Raw genomic sequence first — 16,550 nt, 5'->3', positions numbered from 1 at the left:
CACTTAAGAAATTCCTCTCCATCTAAACCTTTAACACTATGGCAGTCCCAGTCGATGTTTGGAAAGTTAAAATCCCCTACCATAACTACCCTATTATTCTTACAGATAGCTGAGATTTCCTTACAAGTTTCTTTCTCAATTTCCCTCTGACTATTGGGGGGGGATCTGTACTACAATCCCAATACTGTGATCATCCCTTTCTTATTTCTCAGTTCCACCTAAATAACATCCCTGGATGTATTTCCGGGAATATCCTCCCTCAGCACAGCTGTAATGCTATCCCTTATCAAAAATGCCACTCCCCCCTCCTTTCTTGCCTCCCTTTCTATCCTTCCTGTAGCATTTGTATCCTGGAACATTAAGCTGCCAGTCCTGCCCATCCCTGAGCCATGTTTCCATAATTGCTATGATCTCCCAATCCCATGTTCCTAACCATGCCCTGAGTTCATCTGCCTTCCCTGTTAGGCCCCTTGCATTGAAATAAATGCAGTTTAATTTATTAGTCCTACCTTGTCCCTGACTGTTTGACTGACTTCTGTTCTCAGACCGATCTCTTTCCTCACTATCTCCCTAGGTCCCACCCCCCACACACACCCCCCCCCCCCACCATCTTAATAGTTTAAATCTTCCCAAGTAGTTCTAGCAAATTTCCCTGCCAGTATATTAGTCCCCTTCCAATTTAGGTGCAATCCGTCCTTCTTGTACAGGTCACTTCTACCACAAAAGAGATTCCAATGATCCAAAAATGTGAATCCTTCTCCCATACACGCATGTGTGGATCTCTGAGCAGTCACACAGCTTAGAGGGAAATTTGTTTGTGATTGATTGAAATGTTAGAAATATTCATTTGAACATTATTATACTAATCTTTAATTAGTTATATGTCTGTCATGGTATTTTATAATCAGAGATTTATATGCTACAGGAAACAGCTATTCAGTATCTTGTTCAGCTTCAGCCTCAAGATAGAAGATTTGAAAGTGATATGGCAAAAGGTGAGGATGGGGTGGGGTGGGGGTTGCATTGTAGTACTCCACCTGAGGGTGATCTAGTGTTTTATACAGGTTTATTATAACTTATTTGTTTTTGTCTACTTTTTCCTCATTTATCAAGCCCAGGATCCTTTATGCTTTATTACTTGTGGTCTCAAACTCCCCTGCAACTTTCAAAGATGTGTACACATCTCTAATGTAGTTATCATGAGCTGTGTTAAACATAAACTGACCTTTTGCCCCACATTCCGTTACTTTCCACATTAATCTCATTGAACCATGTACTTTGAATCTAAAAAGAATGGGAACTGCCCCAAAACTGAAAGCCAAGGTGTGTTACAATAGCCTAGAATTTAATTGCCTCTAAAATGAATAAGCAGTTCAGCTTCAGCAATTATGTGGAGTAGACACTTTTAATAGTTATTCATGATCCCTTCAATGAATCTGAAATAAATTAGACATATTAAATGAAGTAATTTATTAAGGAATGCCTTCTTACTAACAACTACCACATGCAAACAGTCCAACATACTGCTAGAATACAAAAACATTTATCTCAGTGCCAACTACATGCATTAATGTTTATGACCTGCAGTGTTTCAAAACAACCTGGTGTCTTCTGATGTGACAATGTAGGAGGTAATTATCAGAGGAAATGTGTTACTGTCCTGGAAAGCAATTGGTTACCTTTATTACAAAGTTTCCATTCTCTAAATCATTATTTACACCAGGTTGTGAGTTATTTAAAAGTTCTTAGATTAAATGGTAAAATCTAGACAGGGTGGTTCCTTACTATCATACTCCTTTGTTATTTTCTGTAAAATCAGTCAGCAAGAGTGAGATTCTTTGATTGAAGCTTCTCTAGTTGCTGTGAGATATTTGTTTCAATGACATCACACTGAGCCAAGTAATTCTGCAGGCAAAACAAAAAATATCACACTTGGAGAAAATGTAGAAGTCTTACATATACATTTGATGGCAGCTTTCTGGGCTGAGGGTATGAACTTGCCACATCTGGGAGAGACTGCCATCAGCTTACCAACTGTTACGCAGTGTCTACGTATGATTTGCTTAATAGTGGACAGAACCAGTGGGATACCTTGGCAAGCTATTCCCCTCCCTGACAGAAGGGCACCTTTGCAAGTACTACCTGCCCCAATCAAGTCCCTCAGGCTTCAAGGATGTTTTTAAACCCGTCATCAGTTAACAGCATGTTGTTGTCACCCACACTCTAAATATTTAGTTCAACCTCTCTAATTGCTTAGACCTAATACTTCCATGCCATTAGAGTGGGCCAGGAAATGTAAACTGACTATTACCCAGCTAGACCCAATACTTCGGCTACTGGTCTCAGACTGGTAAACAGAGCATCAAACTTGAAATTTCCAGACTTCTTGATTGTATGTGTTGGGGCTTAGCATCTAAACCATTTACCCATCCGATTTGACTAAATAGAAGCAAAATATCCACTGTTCAAGTTTTGAATTTTCAATGTTTCAGATTTAAATTAAACAAACTCTAGGAAGTGTAGTCAATTTATAAAAAAACTATAAGCCACTTAAAATGTAGATTAATAAGTAGTAAAGCACTCAAGACAGTTTTGTTCTAAACATCAGTTGAGTCAGTAATACTGGTTACAGGAGATGAAAGCTGAAATTCCAATCTAACAAATTAACATTGTCATCAATTAAATTGGGTACCAATTACACACAGTACAGTATGAGAGGGAGTGTGACTTTCAAACATTTGCAAGATATCCCTTAAATTTCAATATACAAGACCAACTCACCTGTACATTCTTTACAAGACTTTTTCTCTTATGTCTGCAGTCACTAAAGTCATCAGGCAAACTCTTGAAAATAAATTCAAAATATTTTACTTGTAAGGAACAAACAGTATAAACGCATAAATTTGATTTACTGTGTGTTTAAAACTTAAATTTAGTTTGGAATTTCCTAACAGAGAGGACAGTGCACTGTGATACTGGTCATTGCATCAGGTTTGTTAAATATTATGTTCCAGGACCTGTTACATGCATCTTCCTTTAAACTGGAGTCACTATTAGCTCTGACTGGAGTCATGCAGTACTGGCTGTACTTAAATAAGATTTCAACCCAATGTGCTTCAAAAATTAAAATTATTTTTTCTACGTTCATCATTCAAGTAGTTTCACCATTAGTTTCATGTCGTTCAACAGATGTCACAATTTTGCATTTGCTTATTCACAAACAACATTTGTTTGTTTGTAATTAAACTAAAGTCAATCTTTGATCACAAAGATATCGCACATCCTGCAGGAAAAAAAACTGTTGAACGATACATACTGTCAACTTCTGTTTTTGGTATAAATTCAATTTGACATTCCTACATCGATCAGTTGGGGTTAAATGGCAGTATTCATAGCAATCATTGTATTAAATGTCTCAATCATGAGCAGTATATGATCAGGGACATTTTAAAATATTCTGCAATATTACAGAATAGTTAGAGTTTAAAATAAGACAACACTACAGGAATTCACTGAAAATAAAGTACAGATGTACAAGACCGATGATTTGGGCTACCATTCATTATCTCACTTAATTTCTGAATTAACACATCAAAAATAACCTGAAAACACCCTGCTATAAATTTTTCCATATGGATTATAAGCATTGCTGCAACAGAACACAAGTCAGCTGTTCAGCCCCTTGAAGATTCTGTAAATCTATTGAATCATGGAGGATATGTACCACAACAGCCAATTACTTAACTTTGCTCCATATTCCTTGTATTAATCTGAGTTTTAAATTTCATTTAGCCTTCATCCTTTTAATTAAGTTCCAGACTTGCACTACATCTTGTGTGAAGTTGGACTTCCTGATATCATTCCTGTCCAATTCCAATCTTAATATTATGTCATATTGCTCCAGATTACACCATCAGAGAAAATAGTTGATCCCCTCAATTTAATGATCTCTTATTTTTCTGGCCTCAATCTGACCTTCATAATCTTCTAGATTTGAGGAAGTTAAAAGCCAAATGCATTTGCGCTCCGGATTTAATCCATAAGCCCCAGTAGCATTCTGATTAAACTATGCACATAACCCCTAAGTCAATATGTCCAAAGAATGGTATAAAGTACATGTATCCAACAACCCAGTTTCACCCATCAAAATTGGACACTATTTCTGATCCTGATTCAACAAACAATAGACGATTATCGGGCAATGTGGTAAGAGGTCAGATCAGGAAGTCAGCAGTGAGTCAATGGTTTCATTTAATCCTCTAACTTGGAGGGTAATTATTGTTCCGAAGTAAATCAGAACCATCCAAAGTCTCAGATTCAACATTGAAGACTTCTGTGGAGCTTCCTTATGCTGGGTTATATGCCCCAAGGAAATTTCAATTGTCTGGGCAATTCCCACAGAGTTACCTGTATCAGGATTTCCACATGCTCCTAGGCCGTAATGGCTATCTTCCAATTGAAATATCAGGGTCAATGTCCCAAATGTAGTTGGAGAAGGACTGGAAAACTGAATTTTATCCCTCTTGAGCTGAAGACAAAAGTTATATTTATCTTTCTCATTATGTTTACGGACACAGAAGTCCCTTTGTTCATCTATAGATCTTAATTAACCATTAAGGAGGTTTTCTGATTTGTTCTTCCCTATGCTGCACTAAATATGCCAGTTGTGTCCACACACATTGTCTATCTATTTTTATAGTTACTTATTGTGCCTTGATACATCCAAACCAAATTGTTTTATATATATAATTAAAATTTTAACATGGACCTACACAACTAAACTGATACATGAATTGAGAATGATTCTTGAGTTTCTCTCTTGCCATGTGTTTTCAATTTTGAACTATGTCTGAAGTAATAAAAAAGTGGCACAAATCCTATTTAAATGTGGACAAATGCTACTGAAACAGACATTTCTCAAGGATCAACTACATTCACTCATATCATTGAGAAATTATTTTAGTTGCTTCTTCCTTTAAAACAAGAGGAACAAGAGTTTAATATTGGGAACACTAGGAGCGGGAATCAACCCATCAGATCCATCTGCCATTCAGTTAAATCATTGCAGATCATCTATCTCAATACCATCTTTCCAAGCTATCCTCATACCCAAAGACGTCTTCAGTATCCAGAAATCTTATTGATTTCTGTCTCAAACATGTTTATGATTGACTTTCCACAGCTCACTGTGGAAGAGAATTCCGAAGATTCACCAGCCTCATCTTAGTCTTAAAATGCCAACCCCTTATCCTGAGACTCTATCTTCTGGTTCTAAACTCACCAGTTTAGGAAAACATCCCATTTACATCTACCTAGTCAAACCACGTAAAAAAGAAAAGTTTACATTTTTACATGGTCACATTTCCTTAATCAAAACACTATCCTCAAAATAAATTCGGAACATATTGCAGGAAAGAGCTGATCAGAATATGACTTGTTCAAATGCGTTGACTGTTACATTTAGCTATAATTTAAATGTTATACAATATATTGTCTATGTCTTGATTAAAATTTATTGCAGGCTGGTGTTCACAGCTGATCCATTTTTGCTGAAGGAAGTTTAATTATCAACATGCAAGCACTTGAAAAATAATTTTCCAAAGGACTGGACGGAAAGAGATTTTTGGAAATAAAGCAATACATTGAACGAAGGTATCGAAAATTGTGAACTTTTTTAACAGAAATAGAATTCATGAAAATGTACACTGCAGACTAATGAGAAAAACACAAATTTTCAGTTAACTACCACCCCTCCAGAGATTCTATTTATGTAATCTGTATACATTTGTAATTTTCTCTTACCCACCATAGCATCAATCTGTTCAAGAAACTTCATACACTGTTCCGATGTGCTCTTCACTTTCTTCTCTAATTTGCTTAATGCGGCTGATTGAAGATCTTGGGCAAGGAACCCCTAGGTGACAACAAAATCTCAGAACAAATTATTTTATCCTTGTACATCATGTTTTATACATCCAATGATGCCAGTTAAACCAAATCCTTAACATCACAGGAAACTACCAAAAATGCTCAGCTGTAATTCTTTGTCAGATCCACTGACTCTTAATAGGGGCATGAATAGGGTAAATAGACAAAGTCTTTTCCCTGAGGTGGGGAAGTCCAGAACTAGTGGGCATAGGTTTAGAGTGAAAGGGGAAAGATTTAAAAGGGATCTAAAAGGCAACTTTTTAACACAGAGGAGGGGGCATGTATGAAATGAGCTGCCAGAGGAAGTGGTGGAGACTGGTACAATTACACCATTTAAAAGGCATCTGGATGGGTAAAGGAATAGGAAGGACATTGAGGGATATGGGCCAAGTGCTGGCAAATGGGACTAAATTAAGTTAGGATATCTGGTCGGCATGGACGAGTTGGACCAAAGGGTCTGTTTCCATGCTGTACGACTCTATGAATCTATTTATAAAATATGGTGAAGTACCCAAGATTTTATTGCATTAGGTGTGTATCATTAGTTGAGTATTGCGCAAAAAAATCTTGTTGAAGCTTCTTGCCGTGCACTCAGCAGGACATTTGGCAAAACAGGTAAACAAAGAAGACAGGAGTAGGCCATTAGACCCATCAGCCTGCTCAATTATTCAATATAATCACGGCTGATCACTGAGCTTAGATCCTAATCGCCACAAGAGCTCTATCGACTTCCTCCTTCAAAACACAATGTTTTTGCCTCAACCGCTTTCTCTGTAACTGAGTTCCATAGGTTCACCACTCTTGGGGTGAAGACATTTCTCCTCATCTCAGTCCTACAAGATTTACCCCTTATCCTTAAACTATGAACCATAGTTCTGGATTCCCCTACCATCAGGAGCATCCTTCCTGCATCTAGCCTGTTCTAGCCACCTTATAATTTTATAGGCTTCTACAGGATCCTATCTCATTCTTCTAAAGCCGAGAATACAATCCTAACCAACTCAGTCTTTTATTACATGTCAGTCCTGCCATCCCAACAATCAATTTGGTAAACTTTTGCTTAACCTCTTCTACAGCAACATCCTTCCTCAGATAAGGAGACCAAAACTGCACACTATATTCCACTATGGCCACACCAATGCCCTGTATAATTGCAGTAAAACTTTTTTTTTTCATTCATTCACAGGATGTGGGTGTCATTGACTGGCCAACATTTATTGCCCATCCCGAGTTGCACTTGAGAAAGTGTTGGTGAGTTGCCTTCTTGAATCACTGCAGTCCACGTTCTATAGGTTGCCCCACAATACCCTTAGGAAGGGAATTCCGGATTTTCGAACCAGCATCAGTGAAAGAACGGCAATATATATCCAAGTCAGGATGGTGAGGGGCTTGGAGGGGAACTTGTTGGTGGTGATGCTCCCATGTATCTGCTGCCTAGTTGGAAGAGGTTGTGTGTTTGGAAGGCACTGTCTGAGGATCTTTAGTGAATTTCTGCAGTGCATCTTATAGATAGCAGCAGCAGCAGCGTGTACTGAGTGTCAGTAGAAGAGGGAATGGATATTTGTAGATGTTGTACCAATCAAGCAGGCTACTTTGGCCTAGATGTGTCAGGTTGTTTAAATATTGTTGGAACTTCACCCATCTAGGCATATGGGGAGTATTCCATCACATTCCTGACTAGTACCTTGTATATGGTGGACAGACACTGGGGAGGCAGGTGGTGAGTTACACACCACAGTATTCCTAGTCTCTCACGTTGTTCCTGGACTCAAATCCTCTAGCTATGAAGGCCAATATACAGTTCAACTTCTTTATTACCTGCTTCCTTTCAGTGACTAATGCACAAGAACACCCCAGGTCTCAATGACCATTCCCCTTTCTCAATTTACAACCTTTCAAGTAATAATTTGCCTTTCTATTTTTGCTACCAAAGTGATAACCTCACATTTACGCATATTATACTGCATGTAGTATGCATTTGTGCATTCACCCAACATATGCAAATCATGCTGCAGCGTCTCTGCATCCTTCTCATAGGACACCCTTCCACTCAGCTTTGTGTCATCTGAACATTTTGAGTTATTGCACTTAGTTGCCTCATTTAAATTATTAACATACTTTGTGAATGTCTGAGTACCTCAATACCAGCAGCTGAGATCTGTAGAACTTGCCATGCCAGGTAGAGTCTCTGCCACTAGGTGAGCCTAGTTTCTCTGGGACATTGCCACAAAAAATTACAGGAAGACAGCCTGGCAGAGCCAACCACTTTTGGCTGGTTGCAGGGCAAGTTACTACTTTTTAAAGGAGTTAGTTATGAATTCAGATAAACTAGAGATGAGACTGAATTAAACTGCATCCCAAAGAATGGAATTATTTTAATGCATAATAAAAGCATGAAGGCAAAATTTAATTAATACAGTATCACACTAGTCACTGTTTGCCATTCAGTAAATGACCCTTTCATTCCTTCTCTTCATTTCTTGTCTGTGAACTAATTTTTTATCCATCTTAATACACTACCCTCAATCCCATTCACGTTAATATTACACATTACTCTTTGGTGCAGGATTTTGTTTAAAAAAAACAATACCACCATTTTAAGGATAATTAGGGATAGGCAATAAATGTTGCCCTAGCCAGCGATGCCCAGATCCATGAACAAATTTTTAAAAAGTCAAGAGAGTAAAGGTTAGCATGTCAATATGAAATAACAGCTGAGTCCAGTCCTGTCCTGAACTACATTAATTAATATTCCTAGATCACACATTGAGGCCAAATGAAATACACCCAATAGCAAAAATGAAATTCAGTAGTTATAACCTGGAAGGTTAACTTGGGATTTACATTTCTACACTGAGCTATTAAGAGAGACAATACTCACAAGCAATTTTCTGAAACAATTACTAATAAAATTAGAACGACAAAAGCTGTTTCAATAAAGAAACAACACTTGTCATAATATTTCTGTGTTCCAATAACACAAATGTCGGAACCTTCCCAATACAGTGTTCCCGCAATTAACAGATTTGCAGTCCCCAAGCAAAGTGACAGAACGTATCCAAACACAACCAGAGAAGTTGAACAGTTTATGATCAGTGCATGAGAATGACATGTCAGTTATTTTAGTTAAGATACTCAGCTGCCACTAAAAGGAATGAAACTTTAATGGCATATTTCACACACAGCTAGTGATCCAAAATATGGCTACAACTACGTTTGTAAAGAAGCCAGCAATCTAGCTGCATGTGTTTTTGCAGGGAGGAGAACTTAATAGCAAGAATAGTAAAATTACAGCATTTTCAAAGACAAATAAGAAGCATCTCACATTCTGAATGCCTGTCAGCTCTGCATTAATTTCTTCCAGTTTGTGGGAGAGCTGGTCTGTGGATTTTTCCAGCTCCTTTAACTTCTTTAATTCAGCTTCCTCTTCAGGACTGTTCTGCAAGTTGAAAGAATATGATGGGATCAGGATGGAGCCATGAACTGGGAACTGTGAGCTAAAGATGACTTGTGGACTTGTGTTAAAAAGGAAAACAAATCAAACAAGCTTTTATTTATTCACGAGGCCAGGACTGCAGGATGGTTCCAGAAGAAAAGGCTCTGCAGATGATTTATCACTTGGGAACAGCAGACAGCAGAAGTTGGTTATTAATGAGCTCAAAACCTGGGAATTGGTTCCAGCGAGTCTGGAAAAATATTATGCTCAAGTAGGTGGCAGATGTTGAATGGTAACTCGGACCTCATGGAGTAAATGGTCAGTCTTCTGTGAATGGTCACAGTTTGAATTGGATTTTGGACTGCATTTTATGTGGGAAAGAATCTGGCTATTGACACAGCATAAAGATTAGAAGGCTCCCTGCCTAACCTCCTACAAGCAGCTCTTGGAAGCTGAGAGAATAGAAGACTAAGGTTAAGTGTTACTACAAATGAGTGAACTGTAAAGGTGACCATAATCAATATCTTCAGAAAGTAAACCATGAAACCATCACCTATGCATTGTAAAAACCACTTAAGTAATCTGGTCAGTTTTGTTATTTACTGTTATTTATCCATTAATTATATTTATCTGCCTGCCTTTGTGTGAATGGAGCTGAAAACAATAATGTTTGGGTTTACAACATTACTTCATTGCTTAATTTTGCTCTACTAAAGTAATTGTATTAAAAATAAATAGCTAAGTTTTATTTGTTTAAGCTTAAACTGGTGTCAAAAATGATTTTTCACAATGGTTATTTAAAATCTTATTAGGAACCATTTAGTCAATTTTGAGAATCTTTTGATGGTTTTACTTTTACTGCGTTGTGAATACAGAGGAAGGAAGGCTGATTTGGTTTGGCTGTCTGTCATAACAACATTTCCTCTGGCATCATCCAATCCCAGCTGTCCCTGGAGGAATGCCATTGGAGCAATGCTACTGGAGCAGAGCAGAGTTGAGAAATAACAAGACACTTTCACAGCTGTGGCAGTACGGCAATTTTAAAGGTCTGGTCTAAATGTGAATGAACGGATTCATGGGAGGGTGGGTAAGGTAGGGAGGTGGATGAGTTAGTAGTCAGTGGTCAGATCTGGTCAAGAGGGTAGTCAACACAGGGTAGCAGTTGGGTCAGTAAGTCTGATCTGATCCAGAGAGTGGCTGGGTCCCAGGGAGGTGGTAGTTGGGTTGGGTCAGGAGGGGTAGTCAATTTGGAAATGGACTGGTTAGATCTGATTGGGAGGGTGGTCAGGTAACTAGTTGAGAGTTGAATGGATGGTTGGGGAATTGATTGAGAATGATTGGGTTATATCAGAAGCAAGTAATCAGGGCAGTCAGGAGGGGTAAATGCCAGGATGGGAGTGAGATTGATTGGACGGTTACCCAGATGTTAGACGAGGTCTTAATCTAACAGTTAATATAACATTTCCCAGGTAATTACCCAGGAAACTACTGCAGATTGCTCGCTTCTGACTCTAACTCAGAGACATTTGTGGAGGGTCCAGACCTGCTATGGAATTGACCATAAACTTCCCAGATAGGATCACACATGCACGTTCCAAAGCATCCTGCCACACACCTTCAGCCATCACGACAGAGAGCAGACGTATAATTGAAGGTGAACAAATTTAACATCCTGCCGATGGATTACTAAATGAGTAACAGTGTAAAAATAAGTAAAATGTCTTTCTGAATATGTGCCTGTTGTTCCAGCTGACATCAAGTAATTCTTGCTGTGTTTATTCACAGAGAGAGATTTGTAATTTGAATGGCCAAAATTCAAGGCATAGACTAGGCATTTCCCTACACAAGAAGGATGATGCAATAGGCCATGTCACCCAGATTATTCTCCTGTACCTTATTTAGAACAGGCAATTTGTCTACTCTGATGATAAAGGAAACAAGGCATGGCCGAGGAAAACCATACAAATGAAGAAATCAAGAAAATAGTACTTTTTAAAAAAAAAAGGAAAATATAACTTATACCTAGAAAGCACAAAACAATATTTTAGACATGTTGGAAAAATTCTTTGACAGAGAAGTTATACAAATTTACCTTTTTGCCGATCATCATTATTTTACAGCCATTTTTAACACCAAGAACAGACAAAGGCTGTTCCATTTCTTTGAGAGATTTACCTATGTGACACAGAAGAATAAAACCATTAAAAATGTTGTTAGTAATTTTGACACTTTTTGAAAGTCTTACACCAATAACTGAACTTACACATAGTGTCTGAAGTGTCCTATGGTTTTTGGTAGCCTGTAACAACTACTTCAAGCTCAAAGGTTCAATTCCTAGCACGGCAAGTTATATTCTAAAATCAATGTCAATTTACGGGCAAGCACCAGAAAACAACAGAAGACATATAAACCCAACCTGTTTAAGGGAAGGAAACTTCCTATGTGCCACACAAAGACTTATGAAACATGCTGTACACCATGGTTGTGACAATGCAGTCACCTTAAGAAAGTTATTTTGTCCTGGGTTTTTTGAAAAGAGATTGTAAAGGCAGAGGTGTAGGACTGGCTACTGTAAAAAAAGCTTAAGTGAACTTAGGAGCCCATTAGTTGGAACAGTGAAAGGGGAGCGGCTAGCTCTCACATTTAAGGCTTTCTCATTTTTTTTTAGTTGTAGCGGTCAGTAGCTGTCTGGGGTCTCAGAAGGCTTCAGTAAATGATTCCTAGCTGTTACTTTCTCTGAGATCTCTCTTGATGTTGTTTCCTCCTGGATTGGAGAACTGCATGTAAGAATGTGTGTCTGAATTAACTTTTTCTGCCAAGGGGGTGTGTTTATGGGATGTTACTATGTTGGAATTGTTAATTAGTAATGGATACTGCATCTATCATTCCGTTAAGTTTTTCAATAGTTATTTTAAATTCCTCTTTCTTTTGTTTGTATTTTAACTATAGCGTTTAAATTAATTGTGTTCTGTTTAAAGTCGCATCAGCTTTGGAACACGCACTTCACATCTATCTTTAAAATAACAAAAAGTTAAGGTCTAGGCTACCTTCTCATAAAAGGGACAGCAGCAACCTGGACTTTAAATTGGCTGTGTGAAAGGAAAATAATGGTCAATGGACATTTTTAGGGCTGGTGGAAGACTTGTTGCAGCAATTCCACCAGGGATCAGCATTAGAACTCTTGCTTTTCCTGACATATTAATTGTCTGGATCTTAGTGGGCAGGAGATAATTTCAAAGTTTGCAAATGACACAACACTTTGAAGAATTGTGAACAGAGGACAGTACGGAATTCTGAAAAGATACTAACAAGTTGATGGAGAGAGTGGCAGATGAGATCAATGCAAAGAAGGTTTCAAAGTTGAACAGGTTGGGACTCTATTCACTGGAATCTAGAACAATGAAAAGCGATCTCACTGAAACATTCTTAAGTGGTTTGACAGGGTAAGCACTGAAGGGATGTTTCCCTTCATGGAAAAGTCCAGAACCAGAGGTCATAGTGTTGGATTAAAAGGGTATCAATTTAAGACTGAGATAAGGGATTTTTTCTCTCAAGGCTGAGAGTCTTTGAAACTCCTTGCCATAGAGAGCTGTGGGGACAGACGTCTTGTGCACATTTACATTCTTGATCAGTATGCGAATCAGGAGTTAAGGGGAAAGGGCAGGAGAGTGAACATAAGGAAAATCTGATCAACCTTGATCCTACTGAATGCAAGAACAGGTTCGAGGGACTGACTGGCCTACTCCTTGTTCCTATTTCTTATGATGTTATTATAACGGCAAGGTGACATACTTTGGCTGAAGAACACTGATAAACAATATAAAATAGGGGGGTACAGTTCCAAAGGGGATGCAGGAGCAAAATGGTCCTGGGCATACTTGAGCGCAAATCACTGAAGATGGCAGGACAGGTGGAGTGATCAATTTTTAAAAAAATATAGTGTTCTCAGCTTTATCAATAGGGACACAGAATACAAGAGTAAGGAGCTATGTTGAACTTGTACAAGACACTGGTTAGAGCTCCACTGCAGTACAGCATACAATTTTGGGTGCCGCATTATAGGAAAATTGTGAATGCACTGGGAAGAGTTTAGAAGTGATGTACAAGAATGGTTCCAGGAATGAGAAACTTCATTTGAGAGGATAGATTGAAGAAGTTGGGACTGTTCTCTCAGAGAGAAGGCAGCTGACAGAAGATGATGGGAGCGGAGTCTCCGGTAGTGCCAAGGAGCTAGTTCATCTGGAGAGTGTTGAAAGAGCCATCAGCCAGATTAGTATTCAGACCTAAACACTGGTTGAAAACTGTATTATCTGCCTATTTCTTTTTGACTAGCAGTGGTAACCTTTAGCTTCAGGGCAATTACATTGTAGTTCTGAAACCCAGAGCTTAAGCTGCTACAACTGATGATACTTGCAACATAAATGGTTATCCACAATATAGGCATCATCCTTGAGTTCCCACATCAGGACTGAAGAAGCCCTGCCATTTCTTTGCTTGCTCGTGAACCTTGCTACTATGAAAAGAATCACAAGTACATATGGTCTACAACTCACTTAGACACAGTCTCTTTACTGTACTTTCTTTACAGACACATTCAGAAACGGAAATGGACAGGCAAGAACAAATACATGAGCGAGTCAAAGGCTAGGAAGTCTGAATTAATTCACCTCCAAACCCCCAAGGTCTACCTAATAAGAAGTCTGGAGTCTATCTGAATAATTTGCAGGTGCCTGGATGACTGTGGCTCCAATAACCGTCTCTCCACCAGAGCACAGTGCCTACAGTGTAGTGTATACCATCTACAAGAACTGCTGCAGCTTGCCAAGCTTCCTTAAAAAGCAGCACACAAACAGGTGACCTTTACTACCTCAGAGGAAAATGGCAGCAGACACACAATATGTTCACTCCCAAATCACAAACCATCCTGACATGGAACAATATTGCTGTTCCTCCAAGATCATGAGTGAAACAGCACTGGACAGGGATCCATGCCAAATGAGCTGTAATGGTTCAAGAAGGTGGCACACCATTTTCAGCTCCAGTGCAATTAGAAATGTGTAATAAATGTTGGTCCTGTTAGTGATGCACAACTACATAAATAGAAGCTCATGTCCAAGTCAAATATCGCACCAAGAAAAAAAACAGGCTGGACTACTAAAAGCTTTTATGAGTTGAGATTATAATAAATTATCATAATATAAGGAATTAACTAATCATGTCAAATTTGTGGAATTTTGCTGTTGCAAGATCACTAGCCACAATAATGATGATAAATTATTTCATACATTGTCCATCTTTCCAGTAAATCATGTATACCTTTGAAAATTAGTTTCTGCAGTTGCTGGGGTACTCCAGTAACTTGAGCAATAACAGTTGCCATGTCCTGTAATGTAGGTTCGCATCCTTCCTGTACCGCTGAAATTTCAATCTTGTGTTTTGAACTACCTAAGAATGAAATATAAATCTAACAGTAAACATATTCCTGCTCCCATCATTTTACACAGCCTTTGAAAAGGAACTCTGCAGTACCATAATAAACAGATGAAAATAATCTATGTGCAGATAAATTACATTCAGTTTATTGTTGCACACAGCAAGCACAAAAAGCTCCAGGCCTTTTGATTCAAACTGCATCTTATTCACATTAAAACAGCTCATATTGTAATGCCACAATGTCTCATGTGCTATAAAAATGCAGAATTATATTCACAGAATCAGATAAATTTCAGGCCTTTATGTTCATAACTGCAGCAGCAATTTAGTTCCACTCCCATCCCTTTCTATGAAACCCCACTGTTTGTTTTCCTCTTCAGATAATTACATTACTGCCCAATGAATCGGTCCTCTACCACAGTCATAAGGCAGTGTCTTACAGTTCATGAAGAGATATATCAGAAATTACTCTGCCCCTCGAACAGTGAGATGGCAGGTTTATTGTAGACGAACGGCCGGGCTGGGCTGCAGATGATTGAAGCCAACTCACTTGGTGAATTAACAGTGAATGCAGACAGGCTGAGTGTGCAGACACAGACAGAGCCTGCCCGGGCTCTGCAGCTCCTGCTGCTCACTGACTGCCCGCTCCCTCCACCAGCCGGACCCTGCACGCTGCTCTGTTGCTTCCTCCACTAACAGAGGAAGCAGAGCCCAGTCACCGGCCATTACCGTGCATCAGGGTCAGTCCCACCGTATCCACAGACATGTCTCCTGCAAGAGGATCCCGCTCAATTTCCGCTCCGCAGCGGAAATAGTAACGCAGACGTGGAGGAGAATTGGTCCGGGCACCATCATTGTGCGGGGCACAATCGGAACAAATCCGGAAACAGCGCCATCACTGTGAGGGGCACGGCCTGCACAAATCCGGAAGCGACGCCATCACTGTGAGGGGCACGGCCAGCACAAATCCGGAAGCGACGCCATCACTGTGAGGGGCACGGCCTGCACAAATCCGGAAGCGACGCCATCTTTGTGAGGGGTATAACCCGAACTGGTGCGGAAGTTAATCAGTGGGGCCCATCCAATACAAATAATTTAAAGTTTTAGTTGTACTAGTGATTGCATCCAGCCTCTGCACTGCACTCTGAACTTTCCTAAACCTGAATAGAGACTTTGTTTGAGGTAGACTAACTCTTCCCTCGAGAAACTTTCTTTTGCGATTTGATTTGGAGATGCCGGAGTCGGACTGGGGTGTACAAAGTTAAAAATCACATAACACCACGTTATAGTCCAACAGGTTTATTCGGAAGCACCGTAAGAGTAAATGAAGAACTTTCCTGATGAAGGGCTTTTGCCCGAAACGTCGACGCTGTGCTTTTCCAGCACCACACACTCCACTCTGATCTCCAGCATCTGCTGTCCCCACTTTCTCCCATCTAAGATTGAGGCTTTATTGTTCTGCAATAAGAACTATCCCTCTTTTCAATGACTAACTTTGATTCCATATGCCCTAATGTTATTAATCTTAAAATATTTATCTGAACCCATAAATCTCTGTGTTCTGCCTCTCTACAATTCTCTACAAATTATACATATCATTCCCATGTCCTTGTGTAAAGCTATCAGAGAAAATATCAATGTTCTAGTTTTATACCACGAAGAAGTATGGTTAAAATCCCTTCATAAAAGAATAAAAGTTGTGATGTTATGAGACAAAAGAAAGTTCATCTCGCCAACATATTGATAGAACTAT

At 39.1% G+C, this 16,550-nt stretch overlaps 1 protein-coding gene across 4 annotated transcripts in view; it reads right to left on the bottom strand.

Moving 5' to 3' along the window:
- Positions 1-15,666, bottom strand: part of bag1 (BCL2 associated athanogene 1) — a 29,531-nt gene extending 13,865 nt beyond the window's left edge. The window contains exons 1-8 of one of the 4 annotated variants that reach the window (XM_072575512.1): positions 15,527-15,666; positions 14,681-14,809; positions 11,457-11,539; positions 9,254-9,367; positions 5,807-5,914; positions 2,782-2,844; positions 1,786-1,905; positions 1,387-1,436 (exon numbers count right to left, since the gene is read on the bottom strand). In XM_072575512.1, the coding sequence (XP_072431613.1) occupies positions 1,816-1,905; positions 2,782-2,844; positions 5,807-5,914; positions 9,254-9,367; positions 11,457-11,539; positions 14,681-14,809; positions 15,527-15,563 (624 nt within the window). In that variant the 5' untranslated portion in view covers positions 15,564-15,666 and the 3' untranslated portion in view covers positions 1,387-1,436; positions 1,786-1,815. The other 3 variants (XM_072575511.1, XM_072575510.1, XM_072575513.1) reach the window with 3 other exon arrangements.
- Positions 15,667-16,550: the final 884 nt, after the last annotated feature.

This window comes from Chiloscyllium punctatum, chromosome 8 (genome assembly GCF_047496795.1).
Source record: "Chiloscyllium punctatum isolate Juve2018m chromosome 8, sChiPun1.3, whole genome shotgun sequence".
NCBI classification, from domain to species: Eukaryota; Metazoa; Chordata; class Chondrichthyes; order Orectolobiformes; family Hemiscylliidae; genus Chiloscyllium; species Chiloscyllium punctatum.
This window is presented reverse-complemented; position numbering and strand designations above follow the sequence as displayed.